This window comes from Nicotiana tabacum, chromosome 11 (assembly GCF_000715075.1).
Source record: "Nicotiana tabacum cultivar K326 chromosome 11, ASM71507v2, whole genome shotgun sequence".
NCBI lineage: Eukaryota > Viridiplantae > Streptophyta > Magnoliopsida > Solanales > Solanaceae > Nicotiana > Nicotiana tabacum.
In genome coordinates, this window is record NC_134090.1 from 42,369,773 (window position 1) to 42,395,472 (window position 25,700).

The following is a 25,700-nucleotide window of genomic DNA, read 5'->3' on the forward strand; positions in this document are numbered from 1 at the left end:
GGGATTAGAAGAGCTAGACCAACCTCTATGTTGTTGTAGCTGGATGACAGGACTGTAAAAAGACCCTCTGGTATCCTGGATGATGTGTTGATTCGGGTGGGGAAATTTGTGTTCCCTGCAGATTTTGTGATCTTAGACTGCAAGGTGGATGAGGAAATTCCTATAATTTTGGGAAGGTTATTCTTGGTCACTGGGAGAGCTCTCATTGATTGTGAGACTAGGGAGCTTAAGATGAGATTGAACGACGAAGAGATAACATTCAATGTGCAGAAATCTATGAGGCGACCAAGTGAATTCGCCAATTGCTCTCTTATTGATGCCATGTATGTAATCATAGAAACTGATGATAAGATGCTGACTATTGAGGACCCTCTTGCTGCATGTTTGATGAATTTAGATGAGGTGAATGGAGAAGAACTGGCAGAATGGGTGTTGGCGTTAGAGGGCAGAGGGTTCTGGAATAGAACTCTTGAATTTGAGCCCTTGCACTTAGAAAATAGAGAGACCCCTCCAGCCAAGCCATCCATCGAAGAACCACCAAAGCTAGAGTTGAAGCCACTGCCCGCCCATCTCGGGTATGAGTTCCTTGGACCTGACTCCACATTACCTGTTATTATCTCATCTAGTTTGTTAGATGTGCAGGCACAATAACTCTTGCAGGTACTCAAGGAGTGTAAGACTGCCATTGGGTGGACCATGACAAACATTAACGGGATCAGCCCCACCTATTGTATGCATAAAATTCTGCTGGAAGAGGGACACAAACCTTCTAGGGAACACCAAAGAAGGCTGAACCCAAACATGAAGAAAGTGGTGAAGAAAGAAGTGATAAAGTGGTTAGATGCGGGAATCATTTTCCCAATCTCTGACAGCAGCTGGGTTAGCCTAGTGCAATGTGTGCCTAAGAAGGGTGGCATGATGGTGATCAAAAACGATAACAATGAACTGATTTCAACAAGAACCGTCACGGGCTGGAGAATTTGCATGGACTATAGAAAGTTAAATCTAGCAACCCGAAAGACCACTTCCCACTTCCCTTCATTGATCAGACACTAGATAGATTTGCAGGGAGGTCACACTTCTATTTTCTGGATGGGTACTCAGGGTACAATCAGATCTCCATTGCACCGGAGGACAGAGAAAAACCTCATTCACTTGCCCATATGGCATTTATGCCTTTCGAAGGATGCCCTTTGGCCTATGCAATGCACCCGCCACATTCTAAAGGTGCATGATGGCCATATTCACTGACATGCTAGAGGACATAATGGAGGTATTCATGGATGATTTCTCAGTGGTGGGGAACTCATTTGATGAGTGCCTTAGAAATCTGACTCGTGTGCTGAAATGGTGCCTGGTTCTTAATTGGGAGAAGTGCCATTTCATGGTACAAAAAGGCATAGTCTTGGGGCACCAGGTGTCAAGTAAAGGAATTGAGGGGGATCGTGCTAAAGTTGACGTGATAGCAAAGCTGCCACCTCCCACTTCAGTCAAGGAAATCAGAAGCTTACTTGGGCATGCCGGTTTCTACCGGAGATTCATAAGAGATTTTTCAAAAATTGCCAACCCTATGTGTAAGTTGTTAGAAAAAGATCACCCTTTCTTGTTTTCTGATGATTGCAGGGTAGCATTCAAGGAGCTTAAAAAGAGGCTGGTCACAACACCTATCATTGTTGCCCCCGACTGGGAGCAACCATTCGAACTCATGTGTGATGCCAGTGACTACGCAGTAGGGGCAGTGTTGGGACAACGGAAAGACAAGCTAATGCATCCAATCTACTATGCCAGTAGAACGCTGAGTGGAGCCCAGTTGAACTACACTGTGACTGAGAAGAATATGTTGGCTATGGTGTTTGCTTTCGACAAATTCAGATCATACCTGATTGGCTCTAAGGTAATTGTATACACTGATCATGCAGCTCTCAGGTATTTGATTGAGAAGAATGAGTCTAAGCCGCGCCTGATTCGTTGGATGTTGCTACTGCAAGAATTCGACCTCGAAATTCGTGACTATAAGGGCACAGAAAACCAAGTCGCTGATCATCTATCACGACTTGAGGGAGATGAAAACTCAGTTGAGGTTGAGGACATTCTGGAAACCTTTCTAGACGAGCAGCTGCTCGCTACTAGTCTTGAGGAAGTTTCATGGTATGCAGACTTTGCAAATTACCTGGCTAGCAGTATAGTTCCCTATGACCTTTCCTCTGTACAAAAGAAAAAGTTTTATCGTGACTGCCGCATGTATTATTGGGATGAACCTTACCTATTTCGAATATGTGTTGATAATATGATTCGGAGGTGCATCCCCGAGATAGACCAATCTTCTGTGTTGCAGGCATGTCATGCATCAGCGTATGGAGGGCATTTTGGAGGAGTCAGGACAGATGCGAAAGTGCTAGAGGACGGTTTTTTTTGGCCAACAGTGTTTAAAGATGCGCACCAATGGGTGAAGGGCTGCAACAAATGTCAGCTAACAGGGAACATTTCCCGTCGCCATAAGATGCCCATGAACCTGATTCAAGAAGTGGAAGTGTTTAATGTCCGGGGGATTGACTTCATGGGACCCTTCGTCAGCTCCTTTGGCAATAAGTACATACTTGTTGTTTTGGATTACGTGTCCAAATGTGTAGAAGCTGCAGCGTTGCCCACTAATGATGCAAGAGTGGTGGTGGCTTTTTTGAAGAAGAACATATTCACCCGTTTTGGGACCCCGAGAGCGATTATCAGTGATGGAGGCACCCACTTCTGTAATAGAGCCTTCGAGAAGTTGCTAGAAAAGTGTGATGTATGCCACAAAGTGGCAATCCCTTATCACCCGTAGACTAGTGGACAAGTGGAAGTGTCTAATAGAGAGATAAAAAGTGTATTTACTAAGACTGTAAACGCCACTAGAACTGATTGGGCGAAAAAGCTAGATGATGCACTCTGGGCTTATAGAACTGCTTTTAAAACACCAATTGGTATGTCACCATATAAGTTGGTGTTCGGGAAGGCCTGCCACTTGCTAGTGGAACTTGAACATAAAGCTTGGTGGGCACTGAAACAGCTGAACCTAGACATTGAGGCTACGGTCAACACTAGAATCACTGAATTGCATGAGCTTGACGAGTTTCGATATCTGGATTTTTAGAGCACAAGGTTGTACAAGGAAAGAATGAAGAGGTTGCACGACCAGAACATTGTTGAGCGATATTTCAAACCTGGGGACATGGTATTACTCTATAACTCAAGGTTATAGCTGTTCCCTAGTAAGCTTAAGTTAAGATGGTCTGGTCCATTTCGAGTGGTCGAAGTATTCCCTTCAGGGGCTGTAAAGATTGCCTCAGAGAAAGACTCTCTCATATTTAGAGCCAATGAGCAGAGAATGAAGCTATACATAGGCATGAAAGAACCAAAGGAAGTGTCAGAGATCCACCTGACGGAACCTAAGAGATCGAGCGAGCCTTAAATGCGCTTGTCTGTGTCGTGCTGTGACGTTAAATTAGGCACTGCGTGGGAGGCAACCCACGAACGTTGTTGTTAGTGTTTTTCTTATGTACCTTCCTATAAAAAAAAGAAGAAAATTTCTGGGTAGTACCGCGACCGCGGTAAGACCGCAGTGAGAGGCGAGTATTCTGTCTACCTCCGACTTTTAAACCCATCGCGGTGGGCACCATGTACGTTTTTGTTATTTTTTTTGTCTTTTTCCTTCTTTTCTTCCTCTTTTATTTTATACTTATTAAAACTCCCCCCTTAATAAAACTACCAAAAACATCCGAACCCCCCTTCTTTATCTCTTAATCTCTCTCTCTCTAAACCCTAACTCCCAAAAATCCCCCTTTCTTCTTCTTCTTCTTCTTCTTCACTCATACTACTCCCCCATCTCCATTCCTCTCACTCCTTCTTCCATTAAGGTATGCTACTCACCTCCCCCCCTCTCTTTTCTTTTTGTATTGTATGTAGTTATATGCTAGCCTAGTATTTGTAATTGTGTAGTAATTTTTATTTGATTTTTGTTAGTTTTCTTCTTGTTTTTCTTTTGAATTTCGTTTTTGGGACTGATTGGTGAAGGGACTGTGTGTATAATGTGGTGGAAGGGGGTTTATGTTTGTGGGTGTTGAATGAAGTGTTGTGGGGTGTGATGGTGTAGTAGAATCTTTGATTTGGAGCGAGCTTTGATGTATCCATATGGGCTGAAGAAATTGTCTTGCCCATAAGGTGTTTGGGAAATTGCTCCAATGGAGTTATAAGGGGCTAATGTGACAGGGTTGTGGTGAAGCCTGAGTAACCACCCATAGTCACACATTTCACACACTCACTGATAGGCGTTTCTCTATTTGACAGGTAAAATGAGTTCAAGTTCATCTAGGAAGAGACGCAACACTGGGTCCTCCGCTAGTGGACCGGGGAGCTCCTCGAGAGCTAGGAGTCAGGCCAGTGCACCACAGTTTGACAGCACTAGGTTTGTCTCCAAACCGGCGGAGGACAGGTACAATGTAAAAGCAGCTAAGAAATTGCTACATGAGGTGCATATTGACCGACAAGCCTTAAAGGTGGAATGCCCGAATATCTTCAATGAGTTGAGAAGGTGTCAGCTGGACATCTTCTTCGAGGTACCGGAGGTGGCCAATGTTTAGATGGTTAGGGAGTTCTATGCGAACTACCCGGAGCATGAGAATGGGGTTGTTACTGTGCGCAATACTCCGGTAAATGCATCCATCGAGGCAATCCGTAGGGTATATCGGCTGCCAGTGTTCAGGGGAGAAGCTGATGATTATCGTACTTTTAGCTGGATAAGTGCCTTGTGGGGAACTCTTCTTGAAACTATCTGTGTGCCAGACAGAGAATACATATAGACAAAGCCCAGGATCACACTTAACTCCCAGTCTCTCAATTGGGAAGCTAAGTGTTGGCTAACTATTATCAACAGTCGACTGTTGCCTTCCAGCAACACGACTGATGCCAATATACCACGGGCGTCAGCAATCTATTGTTTCATGGCTCACAGGGATTTTGATGTGGCCCGGCTCCTCCATGACGAGATGCTCGTTAGATCTCCTGAGTTGCTCAAAGGTTTCTACTTCCCTTCTCTAGTCACCAGGTTGTGCCTTCTTGCTAGAGTTCCTGAAGACCTTAGAGTTGATTGGAAACTACCACTGAAAGCCTTATTCTTGGCAAGAAAAATTAGAATTGGGATGGAGCCGGCGGTGAATGTTGATGAATCAGATGATGAATCTGATGATGATGTTGATGTTGAGGTAGCTGATGTCCCACCACCTCCGAGAGTTGAAGAGGCAGGCCCATCACAGCCCCACCGGAGTACCTGCATGACAGCTTTGGAGTAGGAGATGGTTGGGTTATGTACCTTAGTCACTGATTTGGGTGCTCGCATAGACGCGGTGGCTGACCGACAGTGAAGTCGGAGAAGAAATTCTTAGGCTGGCTGAGAGCTCTGGGTCGTGCTTGCAATTGAACCCAGACACTGTCTCCGATCAGGAGTGATCTTACAGGGAAGTTCCCTTACCTCACTGCTCTTTAAATTTTTATGCCATGAGGACATGTCTACATTTTAAGTGTGGGGTGGGGGATACTTCAATGTATGTATGTATTTGTAACAATTTGGTTGTTTGATTTCTTTTTGTTGTTTTGCTTTGATTGTTTTTGGTGTTTGGAGTAATAGTCTCATTAGGTTAGCTAAAGTAGGTAAGTGACTTGTCCCGACGACCGATCTCTTTCGACTGGGTTCTTGAGGGACTAAGTCGAGAGAAAAAAAAATGAAGAATATAAGGACTCTTCCTGATGACAGATATTTGAAACAGTTCTTGAGGGAAGTTAGTCTAGAGAAAATACCAAAAAGATTTTATTTATTTATTTATTTATTTATTTATTTATTTTTAGGTAGTGTAGTAACTCCCCCTTGGTTTTTCTTTGGGCCACGGTTCTTTTCCAAGGGTTTAGCTTGAACCAGGTGTAGGTAGTTTTGTTTATTTTGTTGTTTTGTTTTAGTTAGTATCGATGGGCTAAGAGCTGAAATAGAAAGAGAATCCCTTGGTGTTAGTACACCTGAACACAATCGACACTAGAGTGTAACACCTAGTCTCAATGGTTGGATCTTGCTAAAGTGCCTTAAAATTGTATGTTTGTATCTAACTTGAACACTCAAAAGAGAGTGTCTTGATAAATCAATCCGGAGTGAGTCATGTGCCATGTGTGTGTGAGTTTTACTGTATTCCATGATTCACATTTGATGCCTAGAACTTGCCCCGTGTGTTTGCAAAGCGAAATAGTAGTTTCATTCAATCTTAGAAGTGATATAGGCCTTTCTTTGTTGAGCCAGACATATAAAGTAAACCCACCTAAATGTAATACATCTTAGTTAACCCCGTTGAGCCTATAAGCCTGTTTCTTTGGCAACCACATTGCGAACCTTACCTAATTGCTTGAATAGCCTTCTGTTTGAACCCTTTTACCTCCCATAAGCACTTGAATGGTATTGAAATTATGCAAAAGCAAAAGTGTGAGGTGGTGGTTTGGTTTTTGAGTGAAACCATTGAAATAGAGAAAAGGTGCAGAGTTTTGAAGAGTAAAAAAATAAGAACCACAGAAAAAAATGAATGAGTAAATGTAGTAATTGATAAGTGGTGGTTGTTACAATGGCACATAATGGATGGGGATGTTGTAAATAAAAAAGTGGTGGAGTGTTTGGTTGACAAGTATGGTTTTAAAGGTTTATGTAATTGTATTAAAAGTGCTTAGGGAGGTTAGTCACTATTCCGAAATATATCCTACCCGTCTTTTAGCCTACATTACAGCCATGTAAAGTCCTATTGATCTTAGACTGAGTGGGATCGATTAGTAGAGTAGTACACTACGGGCAAGCTTATGGTGCATCTCTGTGGCATGTGAATGTTCTTTTTGAGAGTGAGCGAATTTTGTCTATCTAAGTTCTTAATTGTTCTAAATATCATTATATGTGGAACTACTCTCTTGTGTGATGTGAGGGCATATGATTCACCAAGGAAAGGTAAGTCTTGACTCTTGTATAGAGTAGTTTGAGTAAGTGCGAATGTTGCATGGTACGAGAGATTCGACTTTTGAGGTAAAGATTGTTCACTACTAGGTGCAACTTTGGTAAATTATTCAATGTATGAGTCGTTAAGGGAAGAGCTTAGGGAAGGAACTTTGATAGAGTGTAGAGGATTGCTAGAGGACTAGCAATGATTTAAGTGTGGGGTGTTGATATTAGACTATATAGATGATATTTACACCTTAATATTACCATACTTTATTGTTGTTTTATAGGAAAATTTCCAACAAAATGCTCTAAATGGTGTTCTTTTGTTTTGCGGGGAATATTCTAAGTGAGGAAGCACCACGGAGTGTTTTGGAGGCAATAATGTGAAGAAAACGCCCACTTAAGAAGTACCTGAGCACAAAGAAGCAAGAAAATGGACTGAGCAAATTCCACTGTGACCGCGGTGGAACCGCGGAAGATCAAGCGTCAAGGCAGAATGCTCAGCGTTCACTGCGGTCGAGCCACGGTCTTTCCGCGACCGCAGTGCACTGTTCACTCGCCAGGAATTTGGGGACCAAAGTGTAAATTCGGGAAAACTTGTTCCAAACCCTTATAAGCTGTAGAAACTCGCCCAAGATTGTGTTAAGATTGTTTTTAGACTACTTTGGAGGCAAGAATAAGTGTGACAAGAGTAACAAAACATTAGAATTCTTCTGTCTTTTTTTGATTATTTCAATTACCCATTATGAATAATTTCGTAGTTTTATCGTGTTTTGTCATGAGTAGCTAATTTCCTAGTCTAGGGTTTTGATAGAACCTATTGAAGGATGAACTTCTTGTTATGTTAATATAGTTTGCCCAGTTTAATCTCTATTTGTTCTACTATGTGCTTGTTGTAGCTAATTGACATGATCCTCAATTAGCTGTGCCTATTTAGTGTGCATAACTCGGGAGAGAGTGCATATTTAGGTAATTTTGAACAACACCACTCCCAAAGTATATGAGGGATCAATAACTGAGGGTTTAAAGGTGGGATTAGGGATAACGAAGCCTTGGGTGCAATCTAAAGTGAGCTATAATAAACAAAGTCATCTAGCATAGCTCGGGAGAGTGCGTCTAGTAAATTATCGTGATTACTTGGGAGAGATTTACGGTAATAAGAGTGCTCATGATTGATAGAGACAATTATTGGGTGAATCTATGTGAAACATAACTAGAAAGGATTCCATCAATAGGGAAAATCATAACTTTAGATCCTTCTCTTAATTGTTTACAACTTAATTATAGTTAGTTTTTAGCTGCTTATTTACATTTGTTCTTAGTTAGTAGAAATACCTCAAACTGTTATTTACAACATTTGAGAAGTTGATTATGTGGAATTTAGTAAGTCTAACGAAAGTAATTGATAGGCTAATTCCTTGTGAATTCGACTCTGGATTAAATACTCAGATTATATTTGCAACGTCCGCGTGTCCTTTTAATAAGGCATAGTTGGGCGTGATCAGGTCTCCCTGTCTGATGCCCCGTATTGGTTGGAAGAAATTAGTAGGTTTTCCATTAACTAGTATGGATATAGTAGAGGTTGAGACACATAACATGATTAGTTTGATTAAAAGCGATGGAAAATTTAGTTGATGTAGTGAATAGTGAATAAATGACCATTCTAATCGATCAAAAGCTTTTTCAAGGTCAATTTTTATTATCATGTTACAAATTTTTCCTTTTTGTTTTTTGAAGGAGTGTACTGCTTCCTGAACTATGGTAGCATTATCGATGACACGTCTCCTTGGTACAAAACTACTATGTGCAAGACTAATAATAGTAGGTAGATATGGTCTAATATGATTAAAAATAATTTTAGTAATTGTCTTGTAAATTGTATTGCATAGTCCTATGGGACGATATTGAGCAATAGTTTCAGGATGATGAACCTTAGGAATCAAGGTTAGAAAAGTTTGGTTAAGGTCATCTGATATAGTAGCTGAAGAGAAAACATCAGTACAAATATTGGTTACAGCTATTTTTGTATCTTCCCAGAATTTTTGGAAGAAATAAGAATGTAGGCCATCTGGCCCAGGTGCCTTGAATGGTTGGAAAGAAGATATTGCTTTATAAATTTAATTAGGGCTAAGAGGTTTAATTAGTTGTTGGTGTATATCATTGGGTAATACATTATAATGATAATGAGGATAGGAATATGGAGTTAATATGAGTTGAGTAGTGTATAATAGTTGAAAGTGATCGATAATTGTATTATGAATGATATTAAGATCAAAAGTCCAATTCCTACCCTATCAAGTAGTCCAAGGATACGGTTGCATCTACGTCTTTGGATAGTTGTAAGGTGAAAAAATTTGGTATTTGCATCTCCTTCATTTAGTCATTGAACCCTAGATTTTAGTTTCCAAAAATCCTCTTCAGCTTTTAGAATGATATTTAATTCTGTGATTAAACGATTTTCTAAGTTGTAGTGGAATGAGTTTGTTTGGTTGGGGTTTATTCGTTGGATGCCTCCGATTATGGAGAGCAGTATTTTATTTTTGTAGAAGATATTTCCAAAAGTGTTGAGGTTCCATTCTTTAATGTGATTAGTAAAGCTGTTAAGAGAATTGAAATACAAAGGACTAGAGTGCCAATGGGACGACACTATGTGCTGAAAATCTGGGTGGCTAAGCCACATTTTTTCAAACTTAAAATTAAAGGTTGGTTTGGAAAAAGGTTTTTATAAGTTGAGTATTGGTGGGCAGTGATCGAAGTGAGTACGTGGTAGGTGTAACACTGAAGCATCTTCGTATAAATTGATCCAAGGTTCATTAGCAAATTTTTTTTCCAATCTTTCCAAAATTAATTTTGTTTTTTTGTTTGTATTAGATAGATGGACATTAGGAATTATTTTAGGTTTGTTGGTCCATGTAAAACGGGACCCAGTAAAACCAAGGTTTACCATATTAATAAAGTTAAGACAATTATTAAAAGTAGTCGTAGTATTTGGTCTAATAGGGTTGCCCCCAAATTTATCTGATGTTGAACATAATTCATTAAAATCCCCACATAAGAACCAAGCTAAATTTTTAATATGATTATTAAATTCTATAAGGTTTTGCCATAAAATTTTCCTATTAACATATTGGTTACTAGCATAAATAACTGATAAATACCATTTGGGTGAAGAATGACTAACCTGAACAGATGCATGGATTTCTTGACTTGTAACGGCCACCGGATCCACAGTTAGCTCATGGCACGCCAGAGAATAACTATTCCTCCTGCGTGTCCATGCGCAACAACTTGTATAAGATCAGTAAAATCAAATTGTTGAAGTAGTGATGTATGGTTTTACATCTTCGTCTCTGTGAGGCACAATGTAGATGGGTTATTTCATTGTAGTATAAATCGTAGGTTCCTACGAAATTTCAAGCCATTTGCTCCCTTATAGTTCCATAGCATGATCTTCATAAGATGACCCTTGTGTTGTGTTCCTCCTGTGGTAATGAGAGATCTAGGTGCATGAGAAGATGTGGAGGTTGATGTAGAGCCTAGGGCAACATCGTGTCTCTCAGGGTGGGTATCATGAGGACCACATATTTTTCCTCCAAGGAGTAAGGGTCGAGGCGGATATTCAGTGATGTCTTTTCCAAACGTGGTGGAATGTAGATCAAATTTTTTTTTCTTCTATATTTTCTGGCATGGAGATCGTGAAGGATTCGTTCAGTGGCAATGATTCTATGAAGGTCTCTGGAGCATCTACCTCTTATTCTTGTGCTTGTTGATGATGATATTCCTCTAATGGTGGCGATGTTGGTGGGTACATCACTGGTAACTTGCTCCTGGCGTGGGGGCAGTTGATGTAGTGGTTCTTCCACTTAGTTTTGGTGAGGCACAAACCATGGCAAGTAGTTGTGAGGTTGGTGTGTAGTCCAACACTGGTAGTGTTGTTGGATATGAGCATTCCATTGATGAATGTTGAGGAGTTGTGTTTGGAACTCTAGAGTAGTGATCTCTTATTGTTGTAGTATTTGCATGGCAACTTCGTAGTTCATGGGCATGAAGATGCCTTGCTGAATGATATTGGTAAGTGCTTTTGTGTTGTCCAGGAGGATCGCTGCCTGTTGTTGCATCAAGGGTATGTCTGGCAGAGGTGGAGGGAGAGTGATATGTGGTTGAGGGATGAAACTTGGTTGAGCAAGAAGGTAGTTGTAGGGTTGTTGAAAGATGTTTGGTAGGGGAGACATGGAACTGGTGGTATTGATACAAGTTATGGAAGAAGAAGTGGAGGTGGTAGGATGTATTGAACAATATGCATGTAGTGGTGATAGTGGCGCTGATACCTGTGTGAGCGGCGACGAGGATGTGGGTGTTGACGGGGATACATTGGTGTTTGTGGGGAGATCAGCTTGTGAAAGTGTGGTGTGTATTGTAGAGTTAATATTAGTAGTTGATGTAATGATATTTGAGGGGGAGGGTTGAGTAAATGTATGTTGTGGGTAATCAATGGTTGTTGGTTGAAGGGGCGGTGAGCTCAGTGGTGGTGTAATGGTTGAAATAACTAGGGCACTGTTATTGTAATTGATGGAAATGCCGACTATGGGGCTTGTAGAGTTATCATGGGGTTGATGGAGTGGAAGGTGTAGGTTTGAGGATTCATCAATTGAATGAAGAGGTGGCATGTAGTGATTCGGATTAGAAGTGGTGGTAGTTGCTTGTGGCAGTGGAGAAGGGGCGTGATTATTGTCTTTACCATCGGAAGTGTATAGTAGTGGAAGAGTTGAAGTAGTAGGCGTAGGGGAAGGTATTATAGGTTCATGATATTTTCCAGTGTTTGGGGTAATTGGAGTGTGGGTAGTGTCGTTTATGTTTAGCAAAGGAAGAAAGGTGCCATTGGAAATAGTGGTTTGCATGTCGGGATGTGGTGTAGTATTGGTAAGAATGGCAGGTGGCGGTGCAGTGTGTTGTTGTTGCATGCATGGGCTTTGCATGTGGTGTGAGTATGGGGTGAGGGGTAGTATAGGTGCTATGGGGTTTGATGATGATGATTGAGTGCAATTGGTAAGTGAAATAGGCAGTGTAATTGGAGGATCAATTGTGAGGGCCTTCTTGGTTAATTTATTTTTGTGTCATGGAGAGTTGTTAAGGACAACATTATTTTTTTGTTTTTGACGGCGTATTAGAGGGTGCGTGATTTGGGTATTAGGTAGTAATGCATGTGAATGGAAAATGGTAGTATTTAGAGAAGCATTTGATGATGGGGTAGGATCATTAGGAATAGTAGACGATGTGTGCATGTGAGGTTGATGATTGGGATGTTTGATTTCGGCGGGTGGTATGGCAGGGGTTGTATTAGGTAATGATATTTTAATTGGAAGGGGTGTGTCTATAATAGTAGGTTATTTATAGAGTTTAGGGTTTTCAGTGGGAGTGGTATATGCAAATCTATTGAATAGGGAAATGGTATTTGCTGGGCTAGTTTTAGTGGTCTATTTTGGAAGAGAGGTTTTATTTTGAGAAATGTAATTGTTATTAGATGGATTACGTGAAGGTTTGGTATAGGAAACTGTTTTCCATTCATCATTTGTAGGTGATGGTGTTGTAGGGTTAGAAGACTTTAGTAATGTATTTTGATTAGTAGGTGTTGTGGTAGTTGTGATATTGGGACAGTGGCAATTAGTATGCCTTAAGCATCCACAAGCAGTGCAAATGGAAGAAGCATCTTCATAGTAAATGTGCTGAAGGTGTGATCCTAATAACACATTTTTTTGGTAATGGCGTATCTAGTGGTGCTAGGATGCAAAGACATGCGTAACGACCTCTAGTGGTATGAACTGTGCATGTGTCTATTTTTAACAGGATACCAATGTGAGTTGCTTTTTTTTTGAGAATTTTCAAATCATAATATATTCAGTGGGTAATTCTTGTAAACGAATCCATATAGTTGATAAGTTAAGATTAGCAGTAGCCGGATTAAACTTTGGCTCCCATTGTCGAATAGTAAGGTATTGAGATCCAATAAACCATGGTCCATTGTGGACGATGTTGTTGTAGTTAATAGGGTTTGCTATTTTTAATAAGTAATAATCATAACCTAAATCAATGAGGATAAAAGGTTCATTGAGTTTCCAAAGTTGTTCTATTTTGTGTTTTAGAAGAAGGTATGTAGTTTTTTTGCCAAGTAATTTTATAATAAAGGCTTGGTTCCACGGGCGATAGAGTCGTGATTTATCACTTTGGGTTATAGGAATAAAACGGGGGTGGTTTGTTTGGTTTTCAGTTTCATCCTCTAATGAAAGTTTGCTAAGGAATTCCGTGTTAAAATCAGTAGGCATAGGAGATGGTTGTGGAAAGAACTTATCACGAATACTTACTTGTTCAACTGAGGACTGGTTGGTTATTGGCTGTGTAGACTTTGGTTTACGAGTGCTGCGATCCAACTGGTCCATTTCCTCTTCCGTCATTTGCTGGTCGTCCTTTGCTTGTATGTTATTCATTGGTAAGGGGACTGTGATGAGTGTGGTTGGAAAATGGAGTTTTCTCAGTCTAGAAGTCTAGTGAGAAGGAAGAGCATTTACAAGGGAAAGGTTCGGATTTTTGCTTGTTATATTCCCGTCGGTCTCAAAATTTTAAAAGTGCATACAAAAGAATGACTAACCAAGACTGCTTCTCATTAACATTATTACTACCATTATAATTGTTATTTAATTATTTTATATTACTATTATGAAAGCACTTTTGAATTATTAACTAATTTACTTAAGTTAAGGTGTTTAATTGCAAATTGTTAAGAAATCGTAGAACTATTATAAAATATAGTGTTAATGGTATTTGGAGTTCTTATTATGACGAAATTGTTAAAGCAAACACTTGGTGGTCCCTAAAGTTCAATAAGACATCACTAATTTTCCCCTTTATTATCTCCAATTAGATATCGAAAAGCTCCTAAATAAAATTAAGGGTGAAAATTATTTACATCCCTAAGTTTTAAAAATCAAACTCATCCTCCAACTATGAACAATAGTCATTATCATCCTTTGATCCTATTGCTATGTCTATTTTACCCTTGTTATTTTTTATTTTCCATATATGTCATTTTTTATTATATATGATATTATAAATAGAATAATCATATTATAAAATATATTACTACTTTTATGATTATTATTTCAATATCATGTGTATTAAGTATGCATATAAGGTATGTCTATGTGTGTCCGTAAGGCTTTAAGTTCTATTTTTCTCTTATTCTTCACTGTGTATATCACTACAAAAAGATGAGCTACGACGATATTTAATTAATGATATTTATAATAAATGTCGGAAAAAAGTTTACTTCTTGACATTTGTTAAAAAATGTGGCAAAAAATTGACATTTGATAAAAAATGACGGAAAATATAGTGACATTTGATCTAAATGTCACATGATTAAGAATAAGACGACATTCATTTATTGACATGTATGGCAAATGTCAAATATTTGTAGTAATTTAAAAAAGAAAGAGGGAAATTTTTTCGGTAACCTTCCCTCTCAAATTTCCATCTCAAATATCTAAAAGAAACCCTACTCTGCGACCCTCTTTTAGAACAATTCAAGTTCATTCTCCTTCCCTTCCTTCCCCCCCCCCCCCCCCCCCAAACTCCATTTCTCTATCCCGTCCAATTCCTCCACCCCAACCGTGAATATCGAGAATCTTTAGTAATAGCAATATAAAAATGTACTCTCTTCTTTGCTTCATTCTCTATTTCCTTCTCTTCATCTATTGTGTATTAGAATAACTCCAGGTTAGGATTTTTTTTTTCTTGATTGATCGATCAGATTTGACACTACAAAAAAATAGCCTATTTGCGGGAGGTAAAAAATAATCATCTTGTGGCGGTTTTAACCTCCGCAATATATTTTCGAAATATGAGAAATTCTATTTTCGCGGCAGCTTTAACCCCCTCAATTTGTTTATTTAATGGCAGTTGTAACCTTCCCTATTCCATGAAGACCTTTTTTTTGGGAGGGGGGGGGGGGAGCAATTATGGGGATACCTATTTTAAGAGGCATTAACATAACTTAAACACAAAATATCTAGTTCAACCATTCAAGTAAAGTATGATACTTAATCATCTATTACATTTGCAAAGAAATTCAATGATTTTCATTAAGATTACGATCAATAGATGATCCTCTTACGCCCATAGGTGAAATGGATCCGCTAGCTGCATCACTTGGCTGCAAAGAAATAAAAAGCATTTAAAGTTTTTTCCTTTTAGTTTTTCAAATTAAAAAACTACATATAGCTAGATTTTATTTACCGCTACCGGAGGAGAAACGAAAATCCCAGCAAACTGTTCAGGTATTGTCCCTTCTTTCATAATCATATATGTCTTGAAAGCATTCATCATTTGGAGGTGTGCAGTCATCATTTGAGCATAGTTCTCTTGGCTTTGATTGTGAGCATTTACAATCTGATTGTACTTCTCTTGGCTTTGATTGTGAGCATTTACAATCTGATTTGTACTTCTCTTCGCATTTGGACGAACATGAACCATTATCACAACTAGAAGAATTTATACCTCCAAAATGACGTCTTATTTGTCTAAAACCTTTACTCGGGATAGCTCCTAACCCCAAGCACCTTACCCTTCCAGAATGCTCTTTTCCTAGCACCTTACCAACGACATCATTTGGTGAAACTTCAGACTCATCTGTGGCGCTTTGACTTACAACTAGCTCAATTTTTCCTGAATATAAGATACACAACAGCTAATGAGTTCTTTTATGTTTCAACACACAAAAGAATGCAGCAAGCATAATCTAAGAAACAATAATTAGATTTTAATGATTGTATTTGGCAACAATTTCTGAAAATTCCATTTCTTTTACATAATAATTCCTGCAAAATTCTGGTGCCTTTCCAATACCAGTAACCATGATAAAGAAATCAGTGCAGATAAATTTAATGACTGCATTTGGAAACAAGAAGCAGACATAGAAGTACAGTAGAACAGAGTACATACAGACTCTCATCATCACTATAATCATGTCAAGCAAACTAACAATTACCTTATTCTTCTTGTTTCTGAACATATCTTTATTCCCTACTGGCATTTCTGGTTTAAATCAAGAAGGACTTTATTTAATGTCATGGCTTTCCACTTTTAACTCTTCCTCTTCTGTTGCATCCTTCTCTTCATGGAATCCAAGTCATGAAAATCCATGCAAATGGGCTCATGTTACTATACTCAGGTTAGTATGCCACCAGTAAGGACTCTTCTAATCAAGAGAGTTTGATATAACCTACAAGATTTTCACGAGAAAAAATAATTTAGTAACTTGTCAATTTTATAAGATCAGAGACATACTTTACAATTTTATAAGCTAAATAAAAGGGAATGTAAAGTTAGCTAGTTATCTAGCATGAACAACCATGAGAACATATTCAAATGAATATATACTACTAAACTAAGAGTACTATAGAAAATATCAATGTGTTTCTTGGCTTTCTCCATTATTATCATTCAACAGATGGACCAATACTAAGGGACTTTATAGAGAGGGGTTGCAATGGTCTGAATGAGTTTATAACTAAATTCATTTCTATGTAAAATATTGATCTTCATGCTGGTTGAGAAGACAGGGATCGTAATAGAAGAAGCTTCAAAAATCTCCCAAAATCAAAAATCTTTAATGTAAAACCAAGAGCAGTTAGGAAGCAAATTCAGTTCAACCCTTGCAGCAATTGTACTCAGTCAATCTGCTTGATGACACTAGCAGATATTTACCAATATTTTTAGTGATCTGCCACAATCAAAGACAGAATGCACCACGATCTCATTCTAAAGAGTTTCTTTCCGAGGATGAAACACCTAGCTTTGCGGCCTCAAGCGGGGCGGCACAGGCCTATGATACTGCTATGTATAATGCTGACATGATGAAATTCAGGAAAATGGTTATGACAATCCAAGAATTCAACAATGGTGAACATGGAAATACTCCAAGTGAGTAAAGACTCAACCCTTACTCTCCTCCTCGGGCAGTGACTGCAGAGATTTTGGTGCCTCGGGGAGACAAGAGTTATTAAAAGGAATGAACTGCTGCTTTGCTAAAAGTTCACCTGAAGCTTGAGATTTTTTTCCAAATAGTTCTTGACTGGAATCGGTAACAGAGATTTGAGAATATAACAATATCTATGATGTACATTTACTCATATCTTGATTTGAATAACAAAGTTTATAGGATCAGAATATATTTATACTTTTTTGTTTAATTCAATTTGTACAACAGTTCACATACAATTTCTATTGAAATGCTGAAAACCTTTCAGTTTACAATATAGTGATATATGTCTGCTAGTATACTAAGTATATTATATTTTATGTTTTAAAGTTTTTTCCTCTATAACTACGAAATAATTTATGTACCAAAAGCTTGTCTATTGTGAATGATTTATTTTTTACTTTGTCGGAGGTTTAGTGAGGAAGATTTCATTGTTCTCACAAAGATGTACAACAGTTTCTACCTATCAAAACAAAAAATAAAACTGTTGTCGACGATTTCTGTTACTACTGTTATTATATTTTGCTAAACAATTGCAGTCTACATGAAAATACCAATGCAATCAACATGATATAAAGTAGCACACTCACAAAATTACACCTAGACATGGTAAGTTTCTGCATTCCCTTTAAAGCACGTCTGTAGTTGATGCCTTTTGAACTCACTTTAATCGTTTACATTTTGGAGTAGTCTACGGAGATAAATGGATCAAATTGAGGAATTAAATAGTCACAAGCCAGAAGACTACCATATATATCAAAGAGATATATTCTTTTGCTAACATTTTACAAAATTTCTTGAACAAAAAGTAGTAATACGACAGTATGAGAAATAAACTACCATGTCTAGGGAAAATCTAAACTCGTACGAAAAGTTAGCAGAAAATTCCATATACAAGTAATACATTTACTCATTGACTTTGAAGAGATTGCTCGAGCACCAACCTCAAACGACGCGCTAATAAAATCATAAAAAGGAGCAAAGAGAACCTAAATCAAATCACATGCAAAAATTATTGAAATTGGAGCAGAGAAACCTAAATCAAATAACATGCAGAAACTACTTAAATTCAGATATTAGGAAAACATACTCAAAACCCTAGAGGAATTAAAATCGGATATAAACAAATTAGGAAGGAGAGGGCAGAGAGCTGCAATTCGAGTTGTACCTTTTGTCAGGAGATTCAACGACAAACACGCTTTAATTCGAGTTGTAATTGCTGAAATTCACATTAAAATCGCACAAATATCAAACTTAGAGGAATTAAAATCGGATATCAACTATTTTTGCAATGCAGAGACTGATTTCGCACAACTATTTTCGCAATGCACAAATATTTCGCACAAAAATTTTCGCAATCGGATATCACATTAAATCGCAACTTAGAGTGAACCCTAAATCGTTACAGTGAAAGACAATGAGAGATTAAAGAGAGAAAGAGAACTTGTCATTTCAGGAGGAGAAAGTCAACCCTAAATCGTTAGAATGAAGAGCAGGCACTGTGATGTGGGCGGTGGGTGGAAATTTTTACCTTTCAATTTTTATGTGGGCGAAAATTTCTGGAAAAAAAGAGGGAAAGATTTCGTTCAGGGCTTGTGTGTGCCAAAAAAGTAAAAAGAAAGAACGGAAATTGAATTTTAGTGCAGAAAAGCAAAAAGAAAGAACTGTGCGTCTGATTGCTTGACAGCAATTGTTTTGAGATTTGCACCACCAAAATTTTAATTTAAGTTTAAGGGAGGTTTCAAACGCCGCAAATTGAATTTTAGTGCAGAGGTCAATAAGACCCCCTAAATTAGATACAATTTGTGGAGGTTAATTATAACCCCGTAATAAAACCGCCACAAATAGACTGTTTTTTTGTAGTGTGAATTCCTTCTTTCTGGTGAGTGTTTTGATTTCTCGGAGGAATTCAACCATGTTTAGTTTAAATTTTTGAAGCTTAATCTATGTTGTGATTTTGTTTTGTGGTGGTGATATGGAGATATGTTTGTTTGAATGGAAGCTGTGTGAGGGTGTTATTACAAAATAAAGTAATGTTGATATCACATTCACAAATTATGCCCTACGAATGTTTGACAAAATGCCTGATAAGCATCTTAAACACTATGACCTTCCATATTGTTTATTCATTTCCAAATATGAACAAAATTAATTAAATTTTCTCAATTCTTGTCTGATTCAATTGTCTGTAGGTTAGCAACTTAGATGTGTGCGGGTTTTCAGTCACCAGGTATTTGTTTCTTGTACACTTAATAAAATACTTAGTTGCATGATCCTAGTAAGCGATCATTAGATGTGAATGAAGATATTATCCTGTGTGGCAGGAGAATGCTTGTAAGTAATTTTCACATCCATATGTATCATTAGCCTTATATAGGCCTGTTTAGTTAGTATTGTATGGTAGTTAACTCTTGGCTTTCAAAGGAGAAATGTCATAATAATAAATGTGCTATTAACTTGTCTAAATATAGGGTTCTATTTACCCTGCTAATTATTTCGTCCCTACGAAAATTGTGCAATTAGTCGAACGTGTTTAGAATTTACTAGGTTGAAATATACTGATGGCTATGCTGGTTGATTAGGTGAAGAATGAGGTTGTGCAAATCTACTGGACTCTGTGTGAGTGATATGGAGTTGCTGTGAGAGAAAGTCCACAGTATGGCAATTTATGGTAAGGTCCTTGTAAATTTGATGGCCAAACAGCATCTTTCTTTATTAAAGTAATGTGTTTTTTACTAAGGCATTTTTTTCATTGATGGCAGATATATAACTATACTTCAACTGGTTGTCTTATAAGGATAAGGATACTCGTAAAAATAGCTGCACTATATAAATTTATTTTATTAAATTATTCTTGCATATAGATTATGCAATCTTATTTTGACTTTCAATGATCTGCTAGTTATTTTCCGTTTTATGAAAATATAGATTAACTACCTCAGAGAACCTTGTTGTCTCAATTCAATAGAGTATCAAATGGGCGGATGCGCAAGGGAATTGGAGCAGACGGGATGTAGCAGAAAAAGAGAAAGAAAGAATTGAAGAAGTGAAGAAATCTGTTGTTGCAGAATTTGTTATAGAGCTATTCATAAATACATTCTTGTAATTAATTATAGAGAACTTCTATTTATTATAGTTCAAATTGTCTATGTTGAATGACACTTGTAGGTATTTAATTAGAAATTTGAAGGTTATACTTTCATTATAGCAAAATATAATTTCAGCTTTATATCTATATTATATTAAAAGGAGAGTAGTGAAACATGAGGTTAAGCCAAGTGGCAAGCTAAAAAAAACCAACTTGACAATTTTAAGACAACATTAAAAATTTGAATTATAAATGGAAACATAATTAATGGAAGTAGTAGTTCAATAAGAATTATTTTTTAATTATGATACAAATCTCTATTAGTAGTATAATTTAGTTAATATTTTTTTGTATAATTATGGTAGAGACGAATTTTAAATAATTGATCAAGCTTTGTAACTGACCTTATTTTGGTACAATATACATTACTGTATGTATCTTTAATTAAAATTTTATGTATAATTCAGTTATGGTAGATATCCTTTTCTGAGAAAGAATCAATTAAATTTTCGTTTTGTATCTTACACATCAATTTTAAATTGAAATAATAATTCTTTATTTAGTACAAGCTTTGTATCTAACCTTATTTGGATGCAATATACATTACTATAGATATCTTTAATTAAAATTTTGTGTATAATTCAGTTATGGTCGGTATCCTTTTTTGAGAAAAAATCAATTAAGTTTTTATTTTGTATCTTACACATTAATTTTAAGTTGAAAGAATAATTTTTTATTTAGTACAAGCTTTGTATCTGACCTTATTTGTAAACAATATACATTACTATAGGTATCTTTAATTAAATTTTGTGTATAATTCAGTTATGGTAGGAAAAATAATTAAATAGTTATATATATATATATATATATATATATATATATATATATATATAATTTAGTTATGGTAGGAAAAATGAGGTTATATTAATGTTGACAATTCGGACAAATAAATATTTCTTAAAATAATAGTGAAAATATTGTTGCAACAATTAGAGTTTTTACGATTAATATTTGAATTGAGTATTGCTAGGTTAAGTTTGAAAGTATAAGATGATTTATGAAAATGTGGTCCAATGGATAAAATAAAAGAATAAGATATATTTGAATTTGAGATGGGACTTTTTTTTTAATATGATAAGAAAAATCATATTTAAGAATATGAGCAATAGAGTTAAAGTTACTATTGAAATAATTTTTATTTATTATTTGTATTATATTAAAATAAATGTGATAAAAGTGGATATTAAATTCAAATAAACTAATAAAAAGCACATGACAATGCTAATAATATTAAGTATTGAATATACAATAGCAAAATAAGAAACAAACAGAAAAAATCAAAATTTCGATCATAAAGAACAAAGAAGGATAAATTTATTTAAATTTGATATAAAACGTTTTTTTAAAGTATGATAAAAAAAGGTCATGATGTGGATAAGGCCACATAATTGAAGTTTAATAGATTAAAAAAATAAAAAAAATTAAAATATTAATAAAGTAGAGATAATGTGAGGTTATTTATACTAAGAATTAGTTTAAAAAATAAAATAAAGTAAATATATAATGCTTAAAAATATTATTAATAAATTTAAATAATTTAATAATTTTGAGTATTAATTTTAAATAAAATAAATATTTATTTCAAGATTAAAAAATCATACATCAATTTATATAATAATATTAAAGGATATAAATAGATTATGATATTAAATAAAGAGGCATGTTAATGAAAGCCACATAAGAAAATAAAATACTATATATTAGGTAACTTAATAGCAATAATCAAAATTTTAAAAATATTTAATATTAGAAATAGAAGGGAAAGACGATTTGAACTTGAGATTAGATTAAAATTATAGTGAAAATGCTCAAACTATGGATAGGACTACAAAATTAAAGTTTTGCTAGATAAAAAACTAAAAATTAGGTAACAAATTAAAAATAAGGAATTACAAAATAAATATCTCATATGGGTAATTTTATGAATGAAAATTAAAGTCTAATTTGTATCCTAACTTTAAAAGAGAAAGAAAATTTAATTTCACGTGATACAAAAAATAATTATAAGAAAATTCAATAGATTTAAAATATAATAATAAAAAACTTATCTATTAATATTTTAAACTAATTCAAAGTTATAACTTAAAATAAAATGTGATATTATATATTTTGTTTATTGGTAAAATATTAATGTAAAAAAACTAATTAAAAATTCATAGTAGGAAGATAATGTATAAAGAGGAAAATAGAAATAGTGTGAGAATATTTATACTTGGAATTAATTAAGTTTAAGTATATTAAATAATTAAACAATACTCAAATATATTATTGGAAGATTTAAATGAAAAAAGAGTCCAAGTAAGAGGATAAAAGTACAAAAATAAATTAAATTAGGAATAATTTTTTTTGTATTTATTTATGTTTATCAAAAGAGTAATAAACAAGATATCAAGTCAATTAGCAAGCTAATAAAAGATCACATGAATATAACATTATTAAGTAATAGATAATGTAATAACTATAAGCAAAGATTAAAGAGAGAGTTGTTTTGGGTGAAAATGTAGAAGGATAAAACTTATTCGAATTTGTGGTGAAACATAAAAAGGTAGTAAGAATTTTGTTAAGTAATATGCTCAACGTGATATGTTTAGTATTATTTAATATTGACTACAAAATAAAATACAAGTACTAAATTAAGGAGTTGCATTTTTATAGATATAAAATAAAAATATAAATAAAAAGAAATATGTTATCTGGAAGTTTTAAATTTTAAGGTAATTCCAATAACTCAAATTATATTTTGCTATTTGTGTCCGCGCATCGCACGGGTACTAATACTAGTTTATTGTAATTGTCCTCTCAGAGTATGTGCAAATGTGAATTATTAATTATTATATTAGCAGGATGTGCTGTACAAGTGTCTAACTCAAGAATTTTCCGATACTTCTAAATGTCGTAAACGAAATAAGTTGAAAACCCTTATTTAACTTGCCGACATTATGTGAAATGTCACAAGTTTTAATGCGACCTTTTTATAAGAGTCGTAAACTAAATGTCGTAAATATTTTACCGACATTAAAATAAACGTCGGAAAATTTTCGACATTGAAATTTACAACACTTGAACTAAGTGTAAAATAAATGTCAGAAAATGATTTTGTGACATTTGTGTAGCTTAATACGATATTTATTTTTAAACTATTGCTCTAAATTATTAAATTGTTTCAATTAGTCAATATTTTTTTAAGTATCGCATATTTATTTTATTTTAATTTCAAAACTAATTATTAGTATAAGTATCCTTACATTATTTCTAATTTATTTTTATTCTTCAGTTTTTTTTTTGTTTTATCTATTAGACATCAGTTATATCGCCTTATCTATAATTTGACATTTCTTAGCAATTTACCAATATAAAGTTCATTATTACGATTATTTATTTTAACTTTTTTAAATCTGGTATGTAATAGCCTATCATAAGACATAAAAGCTGAAAATGAAAAACAAAACAAACCAGAAAAAGAAGAAGAGGGATATAGAAGATTTACGTTTAATTTAGGATAGAGTTGATATTAATTACTTCCATTAATAATTTTTTCTAAGTATTAATTATTAATTTTATCTTAAAATTGCCAAATGACTTCTTATTAGCTTGCTACTTGGTTTCACCACATTACAAACCATCCTCTTACTTTATGTATTAAAAATTATTGATATAGATATGAATATTGCTATGGATATAGATATATAAATATAATTTATTAATTCAAAAAAAATTATTGCAATTTTTATTAGCTTTGTCCTTATTTTGCTATGTGTCTTACTCTTAATATGTTACCCGACTTAACTACATTGTAAATTACCGTCCCTTATAAAAATAAAGTTTTATAATATAAATATAGATAAATAATGACGTTGCATATATCATATAAGTTAAACCAAATATTTTGTTAAGCACCTAAATTAAAGGGATAATATCACATAAACTAAACCTTGAGTTGGAAATATATAATGAAGGAAAATCAGTTAAATTCACTCCTTTTGTTTATCACTTGGACCAAAATTAAAGGGAGAATATTCCTTAAATAGAACTTTAATTATAGAAACATTTCTTGAATAATTTAGATTAGATTTTGTCATAATCCTCTTAATCTATATTAGATTTTGTCATAAAATATATTTAAATTTTGTTTTAAAAGTGTCAAGTGGCTTTTTCTCATTAAGCCACTTGGCTTAACCCCATGCTTCACTACTGTCCTTTTAATATAATATAGATGAATAAGTTTGTTGATACGGGCAAATTCCTGTTAAATTAATAAATTTCTAATGCGTTGCAAGTGTGTTTCTAAATTTTGTAATTCCCTTATATTAGAATCAGTTTTTGTAGATATACATCAATGCCGCTCTATGATTTGTACGGATGGAAACAAAGTCGTGTGCCAAAATAAACATTTATACACTATAGAGCAAAAGGAAAGAGGAAAAACCTCCCGTCTTCATATTGAGTATTTTGAACAAAATCTCTTTTGCAAGCGTATAATGTGTGCTAATGGTTTGTTTTGCTATTCGACGAGATTTAATTTGGAGCCTGTTGTAATTTGCAATCCTAATACAAGGGTAGTAAAATCTCTTCCCCGCCTGAAAGAGTATGCTAAAAAAGGGGTATTATCACTTTTAGCCCGCGCCAGAAATTATTTATATTCGATAATCGAAAAAGTGTATAGAATTTGTATAATTTTTTGTATATAACATATAGAATATATAAATATACAAAAAATATATAAAATATATACATTTTTCTGCTATTATTTTGAGAGCAATTATACAGTATCATTTTCCCAAAAAAATTACCCAGCTTACATCTGTTCAATAGGTTTTGAACCAGAAGAGAAAGACGTATCCAAGAGGAAGGTCCACAAGAAAATGGGTTTTTACTTTAGGTATAGACAAATCGTGGAGAGAGATTAAAAGCATCATTGATATCTGTATTATAAATAGAGTTTGCATTAGCGTAGTTATCTATATGTTGACTTTTGTCGGAAGAAACGCATTCTTAATAGCATTTGATGTTAAAACTGAAAATTTAAAAATTATCACATTGTGGAATACCTCATATCACAGAGTGGTAACTTATTATCTAACTGAAGTGGAAGGCAAATTAGCAATCCTGAACTACAGGAATTGGTACTTATATGGAGACAAAATGGATCTGTGGATTTTAGTGAAGGCCCCGAAAGAAGAATGGGAAAAGCATATCATTCAAATTCCTTCACATCTAGATTTTAAACTGCATAGATTATTTAATTCCAAAAGAATTTTATTTGCGGCTCTTGTGATGAGGAGGTTTTATTCGCCATGGCGAGCGAGTCAGGTAAATTCATTTATTTGTGTTATGATGTCATGAAAAAGAGTTGGAGAGATTTTGAAATCCAAGGGCTTTCATAAAAGAGTTTGATCCATGGGATTTATTGTTACAATGAAAGCCTCTTACCAATGGAAAAAAATTTGAAATATCATAAATATTTATAATCTTAAAAATAGTCTTGTCCTTGAACTTATATCAAACGATGACAAATCTAATATAGA

General features: G+C 35.0%; 1 protein-coding gene across 11 annotated transcripts; it reads right to left on the reverse strand.

Annotated features, from left to right (window-relative positions):
• Window positions 1–15,013: 15,013 nt before the first annotated feature.
• Window positions 15,014–18,743, reverse strand: LOC107796136 (uncharacterized). 11 transcript variants are annotated; one of them, XM_075225039.1, is made up of 6 exons: window positions 18,559–18,743; window positions 18,196–18,246; window positions 16,754–16,894; window positions 16,035–16,268; window positions 15,284–15,712; window positions 15,014–15,200 (listed from the first exon to the last, which is right to left on the reverse strand). In XM_075225039.1, exons 5-6 carry the CDS (start codon window positions 15,518–15,520, stop codon window positions 15,117–15,119), a joined length of 321 nt encoding a protein of 106 aa, XP_075081140.1. In that variant the 5' UTR covers window positions 15,521–15,712; window positions 16,035–16,268; window positions 16,754–16,894; window positions 18,196–18,246; window positions 18,559–18,743; the 3' UTR covers window positions 15,014–15,116. The 11 variants fall into 11 exon arrangements, with proteins under 11 accessions (XP_075081140.1, XP_075081134.1, XP_075081133.1 ...); XM_075225033.1 differs by having other exon boundaries at window positions 16,754–17,120; XM_075225032.1 differs by having other exon boundaries at window positions 16,754–17,120; window positions 18,472–18,743.
• Between the last annotated feature and the right edge of the window lie 6,957 nt (window positions 18,744–25,700).